Source organism: Lissotriton vulgaris, chromosome 5 (assembly GCF_964263255.1).
Source record: "Lissotriton vulgaris chromosome 5, aLisVul1.2, whole genome shotgun sequence".
Classification (NCBI taxonomy): domain Eukaryota; kingdom Metazoa; phylum Chordata; class Amphibia; order Caudata; family Salamandridae; genus Lissotriton; species Lissotriton vulgaris.
In genome coordinates, this window is record NC_141693.1 from 830,314,779 (window position 1) to 830,328,282 (window position 13,504).

At 41.5% G+C, this 13,504-nt stretch overlaps 1 protein-coding gene across 1 annotated transcript in view; it reads right to left on the bottom strand.

Moving 5' to 3' along the window:
• TM9SF3 (transmembrane 9 superfamily member 3) overlaps nucleotides 1-13,504 on the bottom strand; it is a 284,713-nt gene that overhangs the window by 181,377 nt on the left and 89,832 nt on the right. The window contains exon 4 of the mRNA XM_086922322.1: nucleotides 636-796. Coding sequence (XP_086778448.1) covers nucleotides 636-796 — 161 coding nt within the window. The remainder of the gene's footprint in view (nucleotides 1-635; nucleotides 797-13,504) is intronic.

The following is a 13,504-nucleotide window of genomic DNA, read 5'->3' on the forward strand; positions in this document are numbered from 1 at the left end:
TAAAATGTTCAGGTATAATACGATTATAGGGTGTTTCAATGAGGAAAATGCAACAAACTTGGATTGACTTTATTTACTGGTTATACTAGGGATAAGGTAATATACAACATGGATCTGGATCGGTATACGTTATATGCTGAATTACCGCTATCATGTTTTGAATAATTTGTTTCAGAGATTGCCTACTGGTCCTATTTGGTCCAATGTATTTGCCTGTTGAATGTAGCACATATGCTAAAAGTCTAATAAACTGATCCAAAAAAATGGGGTGTACACAAGGAGAGGAATTTGCAATTAGAAGTTTCCATCAGAATGGTCTTTTAAGTAAGGTCTCAATTCAAGGGTACTGGGAATACTTTTTCATTGTTACATTCCTATTTAACTACTTACCGAATACATTTGGGACTCTCATGAAAATCATAAACTGAACTCAAAAGTTGATTGAGACCCCTTAGAGATGGCTGAAGCCGGCCTTGACTCACATTTTAAAAAATCGTATTTTATAACATTTTTTGGATGCGGAGTTGTAAAATGACTAGGAAATTTTAATTGTTTCTATACTGTTATTTTATCATGTGAAAATTGTAATAATTTTAATTAATTAATGCAATAAACTTTTTGACTTGACTACTTACCGAATAGGACATTGGGATTTTGGTGTTTGGTACAAGTTTAACCTTTCCTTCACTGGTGAGATTTACATCAACAATTCTGTTTCCATTGAAGCCTATTTCTAGTTTTTTGTAAGTCCAAAGGAAATAATCCTCTCCATTTTCATCAGCTTCTCCAACAATGCCTGCAACACAAAAACAATTTGAATATACATCTGTTTAACTTCCTGAATGATACTGCTTAATTGCTGAATGTAATCTTTGTACAAAATCTGACCACATTTTCGTGAGACAAATACATTCACTTTGAAATATCAAGTGAGGAAAATATTAGGCAGACTCTATTGCTGTTGTACAAACAAAAAACATGGGCATTAACATTCCCAAAGGTGAGGTTTAGCTTTATGACTGAGTGACTAGGAATAACTGGTGATGACTGAAAGGGGTAGCCAGAAAATTAAACTATCTCCCTTTCTGATATAACAAGTACAGCCCTTCAATCGCTCTATCGATCCATGCACACATCCTATCACCTTTCTATTCAATAATTCTTTTACCCTTCCATTCATCTATCAATTTGTACTCAGATTCACATAGCCATGCTTCCTTACGATCACCTTTCCTTCCTATCCTCCTCTATCTTCCCACACGTTTCTTTCCTTTCCTACTTGCTGTTTCTTGCGTTTTCTCTTTCTCCCTGCCTGGCTTCATTTCCAATTCTATCTGAGCATTTACAACCATTTTCATTAAACCAACTTCTCAATTTCCTTTACCATGCTTGGGTAATTTGGCAGCCCTGGGACCCTCAGCCAGACTTTTAACATGTTTCCTTTTTTTTTTTGAAAATCTGTTTATTAGCATAGTAATTGGAGCAGTTACATACATATTCGGGCATAGTAATAATCAGTACGTCACATTCATATGTCTGCTCAGTATTCACAAGCGTGTAGTATCCTTGATTTTCCATTTTCGTCTGGAATCATAGCAACTGAACAATCCCCTAACATACCCACTTCCTCCCCCACCCGATAAAATCCCTCCCGGCACTCCCCTCATATGCGAATAAATGTGACATTTACATCCTGGTCACCTGTTGCTCCGTGTAGTATAGTGTTTCTGACTTTTCCTCTTTTCTCCCCACATACAGAGGCCGGCTGCCATAGAATTATCAATGGTACGGGGTTCCCCGCACCCCAGCACAGTGCACCATACATCATGAATGTCCTAAGGGGCCGGACCCCATCATCCCGCCTGTATTGAGTCATCTGTGTCCCCCCCGTCTTCCTCCCCCCCAGTCTCGAAGGTCCCCAGCACCGTATACCAGTCTAGGGAGATCAGTGTTTTCCTGAGACCTCTGTGTTCTTCTCGTTGTAATGCCTCGCCCTCTGCCTTGCCCCATCTAATCACCTCTGCTTTCCATAAATCCGGGTCAGGGGGTCTGGGGGACTTCCACCTCATCGTGATTGCTCGCTTCGCTAGTAGTAGGGCCAGGTCTGTGAAACGTGCCGCCACGGTCCTTGTGCGTGTTGACGGTCCCAACCCTAGTAGTGTGTGCTCTATGGTGAGCGATCGGGACAGGGTACCGGCACTCTCAAGCGAGTCAGCTATGGTGGCCCAGTAATGACCCAACTTGGGGCATTGCCAGAGCATGTGTATTAGTGATGCGTCATCTGCGTCGCACCGGGGGCAGTTGCTGCGCGCGTCGGGGAACATCATATGCAGGCGATGTGGGGTCAGGTAGGCCCTATGCAGCAGCATCAGCTGAATAAACTTGTATTTGGGGTTTCTGGCTACCTTCTTGGGAAACTGGAGGATGCGTTCCCATTCTTTGTCCCTCAGTGGCCTACCAATGTCTCCTTCCCATGTTGACCTGAGTGTTGTTAGAGGGACCGCCCTCCCCGCTTTTATGCTAGCAGTGAGCCATTTGGTTAGGTGGCCGCCCGTGCCCATGAGGTAGTGCATAGTTATCAGGGGGTTGGTAGCTGGCTCCCGTCCCTCAGGCGCCCAGGTGTGTGTTATATAGTGCCGAAGGCCTGCGTGTAATAGGAATGAGCCTCTAGGGACGCTATGCACAGCCCTGAAGTCTGTAAAGGACAGTAGGCGCCCCTCCGCGAACAGGTCTCCCACATGGGTCACCCCTGCGTCCTGCCACGGCGTCAGCCTGTTCGTTGTCAGTGTACCCGAGCCCAGTGGGATGCCCAGAAGCGGGATCGTGGGGGCATAAGATGTCGTGGAGGAAGTGTATTTCACTGCCTTCCGCCAGTATGACACCGCCAGCCGGAGGAGTGGTGGGGCATTTCTCGGCATGTCCGAATGGGGTAGGAGCAACTTGTGTATGTCCCCTCTTTCATGTTCCCTCTCTGTCATGTTGAGCTCGTGAAGGTTGCGGCCCGCCACCCAGTAGGCCAGCCATTGTAGTTGGCACGCATAGTTGTACGCCCTAAAGTCTGGGAGGCCCATACCACCGGTAACATAAGTTTCCTTTACATCCTTATTTATGATTTTTTTTCTGCATGTTTTCAGACAAAATAAGCCCATATAATATTTAAGAAGTGTTTTGGGAACCCAGCCTATTAGCTAATTGGGCCCATTGGATACCCCCTACTCCCGCTCCACACACACGCATTTCAGATGCTCATTTAAGATGTTCATGATGGCACTAGAGGACTGACACTATGCAATAGGCAACAGATGTCTTGGACGTATGGATGCTGGAGGAGTAAAGCCAAAGTATGAAAAAGACAGGTATTAGAGGTTAACAAAGCTCTTCTTAGGAGATCACCTGCCTATTAATGAACACTTGACAAGAATATGATAAGATAACGTTAAAAACTGTACCATCAATGTGCATGTCATTTCCAACGAGAACTAATATACTGTCCAACAGGCCACCAGAATTCAGGAGAGATAAGAATTGGCTAAGAACTACATGATCGGGTTCCGAATTAACAAATATGTTTTCCAAAAACTGGGAAAAAAATTACATGTAAAAGGACCACTCTCACACTATGCAGTGCCTCACTGCCAACCTTTTAGTGTATTCGGACTCTAACACCTTTGGTGCTTGGAGTTGTCCCCTCCTGTGCTTATAGTCATTGATTCCCATTGTTCATGACGAGCTGAGCTCGTCATGAGTGTACGAGAGGTGTACCTCATGACGAGCTGAGCTCGTCATGAGCTTCGAAGGGGCTAAAGAGATGAACATATATCCCCAAATTGTTATAACATGCCTAAGTAGCACCTAAACAACAGATGACATGCTTTATGTTCTCAGCTCAGACACAAGAAAAATATACAAATTTAAATACATTTAAAGAATGATATAGCAAGTTTTTTAATAGCCTTAAATTAAACTTTTTAGCATGGTTTTCCAACAAAAAAACAAGAAAAGCCAATAAGTCTAGTTATTTTAGAAGTTAAAGTGATACTTCATTCATTGCCAAGATTGTGTGTACAATTATGATTGGACAGGTGGATACAATGGTCAGCGAGAGTGGATCAATAAATGGCTGAGTACATGTATAACTACAAAGAGAAAATTCATAGAATGATAACAGGCGAGTGCAGTGGCTAATGGCTGGATACACTGGTAAAGGGATAAATGGCAATGAGTGAATGAATGAATGCAGGCAAACTACATCAAACATACAGGCAGTATTTGTAACAGGGTTTTAAAAATTCCAGCATTTATTAATTTTACGCCATTTTGAGCATTACCCCAGAATCGGGCACCATTTTATCACAACACATATTTATAATTAGTAACAGTATGCCATCATAAGTAAGCATTGCACCAAAGGCAAGCAGCAAGCATTCCTACAGTGCCTAGAGTAAGTCAATAATTACTGTCATTATGCCACTGGAGGAATTAAGTGATAGTGGCAATAATTGTACCAATAATCTCCACCATATGTCAAGAAGGACTACCCCTCTGCATGTTCAGATTTGTCCTATGGCTCAATGTTTAATGCGCGTTCAGGTTTACATCACTTATTCACTGTGAAAGCCTCTTCATATTTGTACTCCGAAGGCTAATCCTCTTAGCTGCTGCAGTTTTTCTATCCAGAGTGCTGAGCCTTCTTTTTATTTGGGAAATTTTGATCTAATGCATAAGTATCCATGCCAAAGTTGTGTTTATCTCCCCCACACCTCCCCGAAACACCCTGGGGATTATAAATGTGCATAGAGTTTGAGGATTCCCTTGGAGGGAACAGAGAAAATAGTCAAAACAGAGCTAAATTGGGGTTTCATGGGGGAAAAAAATGGGAAAATAAAGTGTTGCACAAGAAAGCGTGAGTTTTTTCAAAAAATGATATCAACAAAAGGTTTGCTGTGCTAGCATCACCATCCTCCCAGCTTTCAGGTACAAGCAGAGTTGTATCAATAAAAAAAATGGTAACCACAGTTTTGCATTTTTTTAAGGAGGTAGTTCTCCTCAACTTACTTGCAGTTTGTTTTGGTAACAGGTATGAAACTAATGGGCGGGCCCGGAAAGCTGTACATTTCTATAAATTACAATGAATCTGAATTCAGTGCTATTTATGTAGATTTCTAAACAATTAATCAAACTGCCAGTTGTAAATAAAAAATAAGTAGAAAAAATAGCAATTGGTGACGTTTTCATGTGCAATTTCTTTTGTCAAATTTAGAAAAGCATAATACAGTTACACCTGTCAGACCCTTCTGGAAGCAAGGTATATAGGTTTTCAAACAAACAAGGATACTCAGTCAACAACTAAGCTCCAGCTTATAATGAATTTCCATAGCCTACCGACCATGCAGCTATTCATATAGTAAACTCTGACAGAAACAAGCATTTGCAATGCAATAGGTATCGCAGTTGTGAGAGTTTGAGCTATTGGCATTGTAAATGGCAATGCCTTTTATTTACTTGTAGGTTTTTAAAACATAAATAAAAGGCATCGTCATTTACAATGCCAATAGCTTGAACTCTCGCAAATGCGAAACCTATTGCATTGCAAATACTTGTTTTTCTTGCCACAGCTAACGTATTACATCCGTTTAACTCGTTCCTTCCCCTCCCTCTCAACCCCTGCCGCCACTCACCAACACCAGCATAGGCACCACAAACCACTTGGCATTAGCATCATCCAGCTAAACTGTAAGTGAATCAGAATAGTGGGGGGGAGGTGACTAGATGTTCGTGCTCAGAGCCAGTCACTGCTGATGTGTGACTGACCTGTCAACTCAAAAAGGGCCCCCTGCTGCCATTCACAGGTACACACGCCTGAGCAGCTGAGAGTGCACATCTGCTTGCTGGGAAGGGATAGCAAAAGATGGTGATAGGGAGGAAGGAAGTAGGGGGCAAGGCAAGGGTAAAAAGGTAAAGAAAGTTAGGAAGGGATAGCAAAAGATGATGAGGGAGGAAGTAGGGGGCAAAGCAAGAGTAAAAAGGATAGAGAAAGATGGTGAAGGTGTGAATAAAGAAAGAGGAGCAGCATGGTCGAGATAGAAGGAAGGGCAACTTGGATGCTACCAAGTATAAAAGGACATCTGTCTAATGTTGGCCTAATGTCTTTGGTGATGAAGTAGCTCCACCTTCCTGGTACCCCTAAGCACACTGTCTACAGTCTTTTGTGGTGCTGGGACGCTAAGAATAGCAGGCTGTGCTACTGGGATAGATTTGAAATGTCCATCACCGGGGAGCTGAGAAGGGGGGGGGGGGATTACGGCATTATGGGGAGACCGAACACCGCAGGCCTCTCGGATCCGCACACGCAGCATACCTTACAGCAGGCGGGGCGCGCAGAGGGGGAGACAGGGGCTGAAGGGAAACTAAGCAACAGTGACAAAGAAAGGGAAACGGGGGAGACAAACAAAGTGAAAAAGCGAAAAAATGAGAGGGGAAAATAGGTTAAAGGAGAGGGAGAGAAAGAAACAGAGGAGGCAAAGTGCAGGAGGCAAACAAAGAAAGGTGCGAAAAAAAAAACAATGGGCGAGAGCTGCTTGTGAGAAGTGCTTGAGACACCTAAATTCTCCTTTTTTAACCTGAGATTCCCATAATAATGGTTTCCACAATGAAATGTATTTGGAGGGTGTAAGATCCAATGTGCATAAATGTTTATGTAAGCATCGCATTAGGAGGTAAAATATGAGATTACATCAATAGAAAAGCCAGCTGTATGTCAGTAATGTATACTGTTGTCTACAAGATCCCGAATCATGGTGTACAAGTTTATGATTGCAACAAGTAGAGGAGAACTGAGGATATATAGACAACTTGTCAGTAATAAATAGTGTGCAACCTGAGAAAATAGATACTGACACGCTATTATTTTGCCCCTTAAACAGGGAGAGTGAAATCTTATTGACACAAGAAACCCCTATCAAGAAATCCTGAGGAAGGTGCCACAGAATTAAATGTATTGCACCGAAACGCGTCGACGCATTTCCCAATGAAAGAATCCATCTGAAGCCTAAATACACACTGGATGTACATACATTTCTGTCACATTTGTGTATGATAGTCTATGCAACTCTAGGCTGTTGGATCTAGAAATCTACAGTGGTGAAAATATCTAGGTGCCACCGTCATAATAGGGGTCTTTTGCTTTGGTTTATAGGTTGTTTTTGGTAAAACTATTTGCTGTTTATGATATGTAATGTGTTATATATGTACTTTTATGCTCCATATTATTAATTACTGTATTGTGCATTTACACATGTGAGAAATTAGCTGTATGTATTTTTTACTTTTCAAGGAATTTTCCTTTGAAATTTTAACATTGTGCCTTTTTTATTGTAAAAAATCCTTTTTATTAAAAACAGATTGTTAACAAATTCTTTTTCTTTGTGGAAGTTATTATGTAATTTCTCCCCGTAATACAGTGATCTATAGTAGCCTGTAACCTAGATGCTATAGTGCAACTGTAAGGGTATAGATACATTAGGTTAACGAATACACTCCAGGGATTTCCCTCTGACTTGTCGAGAGCTGCTTGGCGCCACTATTATTCTTACCTTGAGGTCCTAGATATTCGTTCCCCGGCCAACCATTTAAAAAAAAGAAAATTAAAAAATACAATTGGAACCAGGGAGGGGTGCAGCAGCAACGGATAGCGTGAGTGCAAGGGAGGAGCGTGTAGTTTTAGCAGTGCGCGAAAAGTGGGCATGAAAAACAATGAAACCCGCACTTCCATGAACTGGGGAAACTGAAATTAAATAAAACCGGGAGCAGTGGAACGGGAGGTGCAATGAAGGAGCGGCGGAGAGAAGGGGGGCAGGATGTGAGGCGGAGTGAGCAGGCTCCCGTTTCCTCTACCAACTACGCCAGAGTTTGTGAAAGGGTCAGTAAACATGGCATGTCTGTGCCTCGTGTGAAGTTGCAGCGACGCACTTTCTAAAAGTGGAATTGAAATAAAGATGTCAAAAAACGCCACTGGCGAGAAGCAACACAAGACCCTCGATCGCTGAAAGTGAAAGCTATACATATGAAACCTGGGAGGGTGAGGGCTAGTTGGTGCACGTGCGGTACCTGTAATTTTCGCATGTTTTGCGGCTCGTGCCCAGTGGCTGCGCATGTGGACTTCAGAAGCCGCCGGAGTTTCATGAGTGCAGCGGGGCTCGTGCGGCCCAGGGAGGGGGCCGCCAAAGCGCAACCAACATTTTAGGCGGGGCTCCTGTGAGCAAAACGGAGCCCCGCGTGTTGCTGCAGAGTCCCCACAGGAGCTGGTAAGTGGGGCATGCTGACTGTACTTGCAAAGCGTGCCGTGCTAAGAGCACGCGTGCATAAAAAAAAAATTAAGTGCATAAGGTTGCTGAGAGCGGAAGGGAGACAGGAGAGGTGCATGGCATGTTCACGGCCTCCATTGGCCCTGCGTGTGCCCATCTCTTGTCTCCCTTCAGAGGCAAGTCAATGACAATAGATCTCGCTGGTGACAGCGCTTTTGCGCTGCATCGCCAGGCGAGACCTAAAAAACTGGGTATGAAGGAAACCTACCTATTTCTGAAACATGCACAAAAAACTTAGTAAAGCAACAGCTGTTGATTGTACAGCTCTGAATTTGTATTATCCAAACAATGATTCTATTCCCAATCATCTACAAATCTTGCCTAGCTTTTATGTCCAGATTAACAAACCAAAGTTTCATGTGCCACAAGGAGGAGCTCTACTACTACTTTATCTGAAGAGGAGCTTTAAGTGAAACAATCCCTTATCTGAATTGCCAGAAATTCCGAATCTATGAATTACAGCAAAACATGCAAACAATTAAAAATGTTATCACAAAAAAATCTTTTTTTTAGTCCTCAAGAAATCACTTTACTCTTAAATTGTAAATAAAAAAACAAAAAAGACTAAAATATCCCCCCTTTGTGTCCTTTATTGGATTATTCTGGATAATTAGTCATGAAATGGAAAGCTTGCTCCTTCAAAAAGGGAAACATATGATAGCAAGAATATATAATGCTGTGTCGATCTTGGAAAACTGAAATGTTAATTGATAGCAAAGTTAAAACAACAAATTCAGGATTGGCTACATTGAAGCCATGATATAAATTAATAAATATTGGTTTTACATTGGAAATTACATATAAATGTAAACAATGGAAGCACTAGCAACCTTCCAGCATTACACACTGTTAGATTTTATATGGTTCACGGAAGAAGCTTAAGAGCAGCAGCTTATTTAGATAGCAGTATAAGTTCAAAAGAACAATCGCACTTGATGAATAAATGAGATGCAACCATTAATGGGTTTGTATTGTTCTTGATTAACAAGAAACAAACCTAGTTTGAACTGTTTTCAGGGGTCCTACTTCACATTAGTGAAATCAATGACTTTCCCACAAATTACTGCCAAGTTGTTTAATATAATCAATTTGTTTTCACCTATCAAAAAAGATTAAAGCAAGCACAGGTGGTAGCAAATAAGGAAAGCTGCCTCTACGGTAAAACACCTTCACAACGAATCTTTCATTCCACATACCTTGACTCCGCATACCATTATAAAGAAAGTACCATTACTCCGCAATACTATAATAACACATGGCATTGCATTTTATATGCTTTTACCAAGCATGCTTTTACAACGAAATTCATTGTAAAAGCATGAATGGTAAAAGCATGTTTTTAAATATTTAAGTTTAAAGTAAGTATGTGGTTTTAGTTTTGGGGTGTAGGGGTATATGTTTTGGGATTCAGGGGTATTTTAAGGGTTGAGGGTGGGTTTGGGTTATGGGATGCACAAGGTTATTTTTCGAGTATAGGGTCGGTTTTGGTGTTGGGGTGCTTGGGTATTTTTAGGGTTAAGGGGTATTAAGGTTTTGGAGTGCAAGAGATATTTTTAGGGTTCAGGCAGAGATGGTTTTGGGGTGCAGGGGGTATTAGGGTTCAGGGTGGTTTTGGGGTACTGGGGTATTTTTAGGAGTCAGGGTGTGTTCAGGCTTTGGGGTGCAGGGGTATTTTTAGGGTTAAGGGTTTGTTTGGGTTTTGGAGTACAGGTGAATTTTAAGGGGTATTAGGGTACAGAAGTTTTTGTAAGGGTGGGTTAAGTTTTTGGGGTGCAGGGGTATTTTAAGGAATCACAGTGGGTTCTGTTTTTATGGTGTAAAGGGTTATCATTAAAAAATATATATAAATATATATGTATATATAAATAAATATGTGTATATTTAAAAATAATAAATAAAAAATTGATACATTTAAAAAAAGATATGTATAAATATGCATATATAATATACATAGATATATGTATATATTTCCATCCTGACAGTCTTCCAACAAACAGACACCAACTCCGTGAATAATTTTGGCACAGAAGGCGATTTATTCAAACAAGGTCAAGCGGCAGGACCACCTTGTTCACTGCATAAAAAGTTCTGCAAGTGAAAATGCTTAAATAAACAGCCACCATTATCCTTTGGTTACTGTGGCAACCATAACATTTCATAGACATAGAGGCTTGCCAGCGACTATGAGACATGACAGTGCATAAATTGAAACACAGTGAGGAAAAAATACACAAACTGCAAAATAATATATAAGACATTTGTGTTCCCCTAATAATACAGTAAGTGTTGGATTAAACACTCATGTGTAGTTCAAAAGAAATGTATCTATTCTACCTACGTCCTTACATCTCGAGTAGACATAACCTTGAGTGTGATGTAAAGAAAATACCTGTCATGGACATGGAAGGGACACAGGTAGTTCATGTGTTGCCTCCCTTCTGTATTGGAAATATATTATATAATCAATTAAGTAAGTTACGCACAAACTAAGGTAAACTGTAAATGACAATTGCTACATCAGGGATTTACAAAGCTGCTACTGTGGTAACGCGTTAAATGTTGTTCCTGATGCAGATGTAGCAACTCCCCCCTTGGCTGGGGATGCGGCTCTAAGGTAATGTCTTACGGTTCCGAATGTCTGCTCCTAGAACGGAAGTGAAAGGCCATAGGGGAAGACGGGTTCTACCATGGGATGTGCGGATACTAAATGAAAAAAGGGGGATAGAAGGAAAAAGCGCTATCACACCGCAGGGACTGTCCTGCCCAAGTGGGCTTGCGGTACCAAATAGATGACTACAATAGGGGAACAAAAACTATATCTAAACTGAACCTGGACGGGGCGCAAAGTGTATCGTGGTACAAGAGTGAAAACATAAAATATAATTGAAAAATAAAAAGTTAGGGATAAGGATGCGATAGAGACAATGAATAAGGTGTGAGAACTTTTACGCTCTGAGGAATGGATAGCAGAGGAGAGGCGTGAGTGCCTGACTGAGGGATCACAGGTGGACATTCAGCGCTTCATCTGCATTCATCCCTTGCGGGAATTTGGAGTTGAGGAGAATTATATATCTCGATTCCAATCTCTGTAATGCCAGTTGTCGGTTTCCTCCCCTTGGATTTTTGGGGACATTGTCAATGACAAAGTAGGAGATGTCCTGGGACTTACCTCCATGGTACGAACTAATGTGGTGTGCCACTGGGTATGTGTGGTCATCGTTCGCAATAGCCCTTAGGTGCTGTAGGATGCGAACGTGAACCTGATGGATGGTGCTGCCTACATAGACCTTAGAGCATGTGCATTGCAAAATGTATACAGCAAAATCTGTTTTGCAATTGTAGGTACCACGGATTATGTACGGTGTTTGTCTGAAAGGCATGATGACAGATTTCATGTTGGTACCATGTCTACAAGCCTTGCATCTACTGCACTTATTGCCTTTGGGTGACTGTAACCAATTATGGCTTTTTACTACTGAAGGTGCATTACATACCAATTCCTGGCGCATAGATTTTGCCCTTTTAAAACTGATAGCTGGAACTTTGGGGCAGGTGGGTCCCAATATTGGCTCACTACAAACAGTGTTCCAATGTCTGTAAAGTATTTTTCTGACTGTGGTGTGGTAGGCATTGAACCCTGTGATGAGTCTAGGTGTACCTGCTGCATTACTTTTAGTTTGTTCTTTATCTTTAAACAAGAGGTCTTCTCTTGTTACTAGCTCACTTCTGGTTTTAGCTTTGGCTAGAGTTTCAGTTTTGTACCCCCTCCTCTGTAGTCTGCTAAAGAGCTCATTGGTGGATTTCCTTAAGCTTTCTTCTGTGCTACAGTTACGTCTCATTCTGAGACACTCTGCGTAGGGGATACCTTCCTTAACACTGTTGTGGTGGAAACTGTGAGTGTGTAGTATTGCATTCCCTGCTGTGCTTTTTCTGTATGTTCTGGTCTGTAAACAATTGTTTTCTATATACATTTCTATATCTAGAAACTGAATACAGGTTTTGCTGGTGTGACTGGTGAATGACAGGTTTAGATTGTTGTATGGAGTTCTTTGGCAAATTTTTCGGCACGGTGTATTGTTCCATGCCATAGAATGAATATATCATCTATGTAACGGACATAAATGTCCACATTTTCAGTCATAGCCGTTTTTTGTGTCGTCATGAGTACTTGCTCCTCCGACCAGCCCATATGCAAATTAGCATAGCAGCGGGCGAAGCAAGTACCCATGGCTGTGCCCTGTAGCTGTTTGTAAAACAATTTGTCAAAGATTTATACATTGTTCTCAAGGCACCATTCTGCCATATCCAACAACATTAGTGAATGTTCCTGTAAGTTGATCGGTCTCTCATTCAAATAATGTTGTAGGGCATTGAGCCCATCCCTGTGTCTGATGCTCGTGTATAACGAGTTGACGTCAAGGGTCATTAACACACAGTCATCATTCCAATTAACATAGTAAATTTTAGTCAGGAAATCGCCAGTGTCCTTGATGTGTGATGGAAGTTCACAAACTAATGGCTGTAGGAAAAAGTAAATAAATTGTGATGTACTTTCAAACAGGCCCCCAATGGTTGCGATGATTGGCCACCCTGATGGCTTTGTGGCGTTCTTGTGGATTTTTGGGATTAGATAAAGTTGGGGTGTCACTGGGTAATCAGTTTTCAAATATTCAAATTCCGGTTTAGTAATCAAATTGGCACTTCTCCATTCATAAAGTGATTTATGATATTTCTCCTTTATGCCTACAATGACGGCTGGAGCTATGCGGCAATAACAATCTTTGTCGCTAAGTTGTTTCATTGCTTCCGCATTATAGTCATCCAGGGGCCAAAGGACCACATTTCCCCCTTTGTCCGACCATCTGACAACAACATCCTGGCGTTTTTTAATTTTGCTCATAACATTGTTGTACTTTGTCCTGTTGATGTTGTGTGTCTTGGTGAATTCTTTGTCGCTTTTGAGGGCCAGGTTTTTTAAGTCTTTGGCCAAATTTTCGGTGAAAATGTCCAGTCCACCTTTTGGCATCATCGGAGTGAATACTGACTTTGGTTTAAAGGAAGTGCTTATATGGCCCTGTGTCTCCGGCCCTGTGTTTGACATCCCATCTTCAAAAGTATCTTGGTTTTCATATTCCATTTCT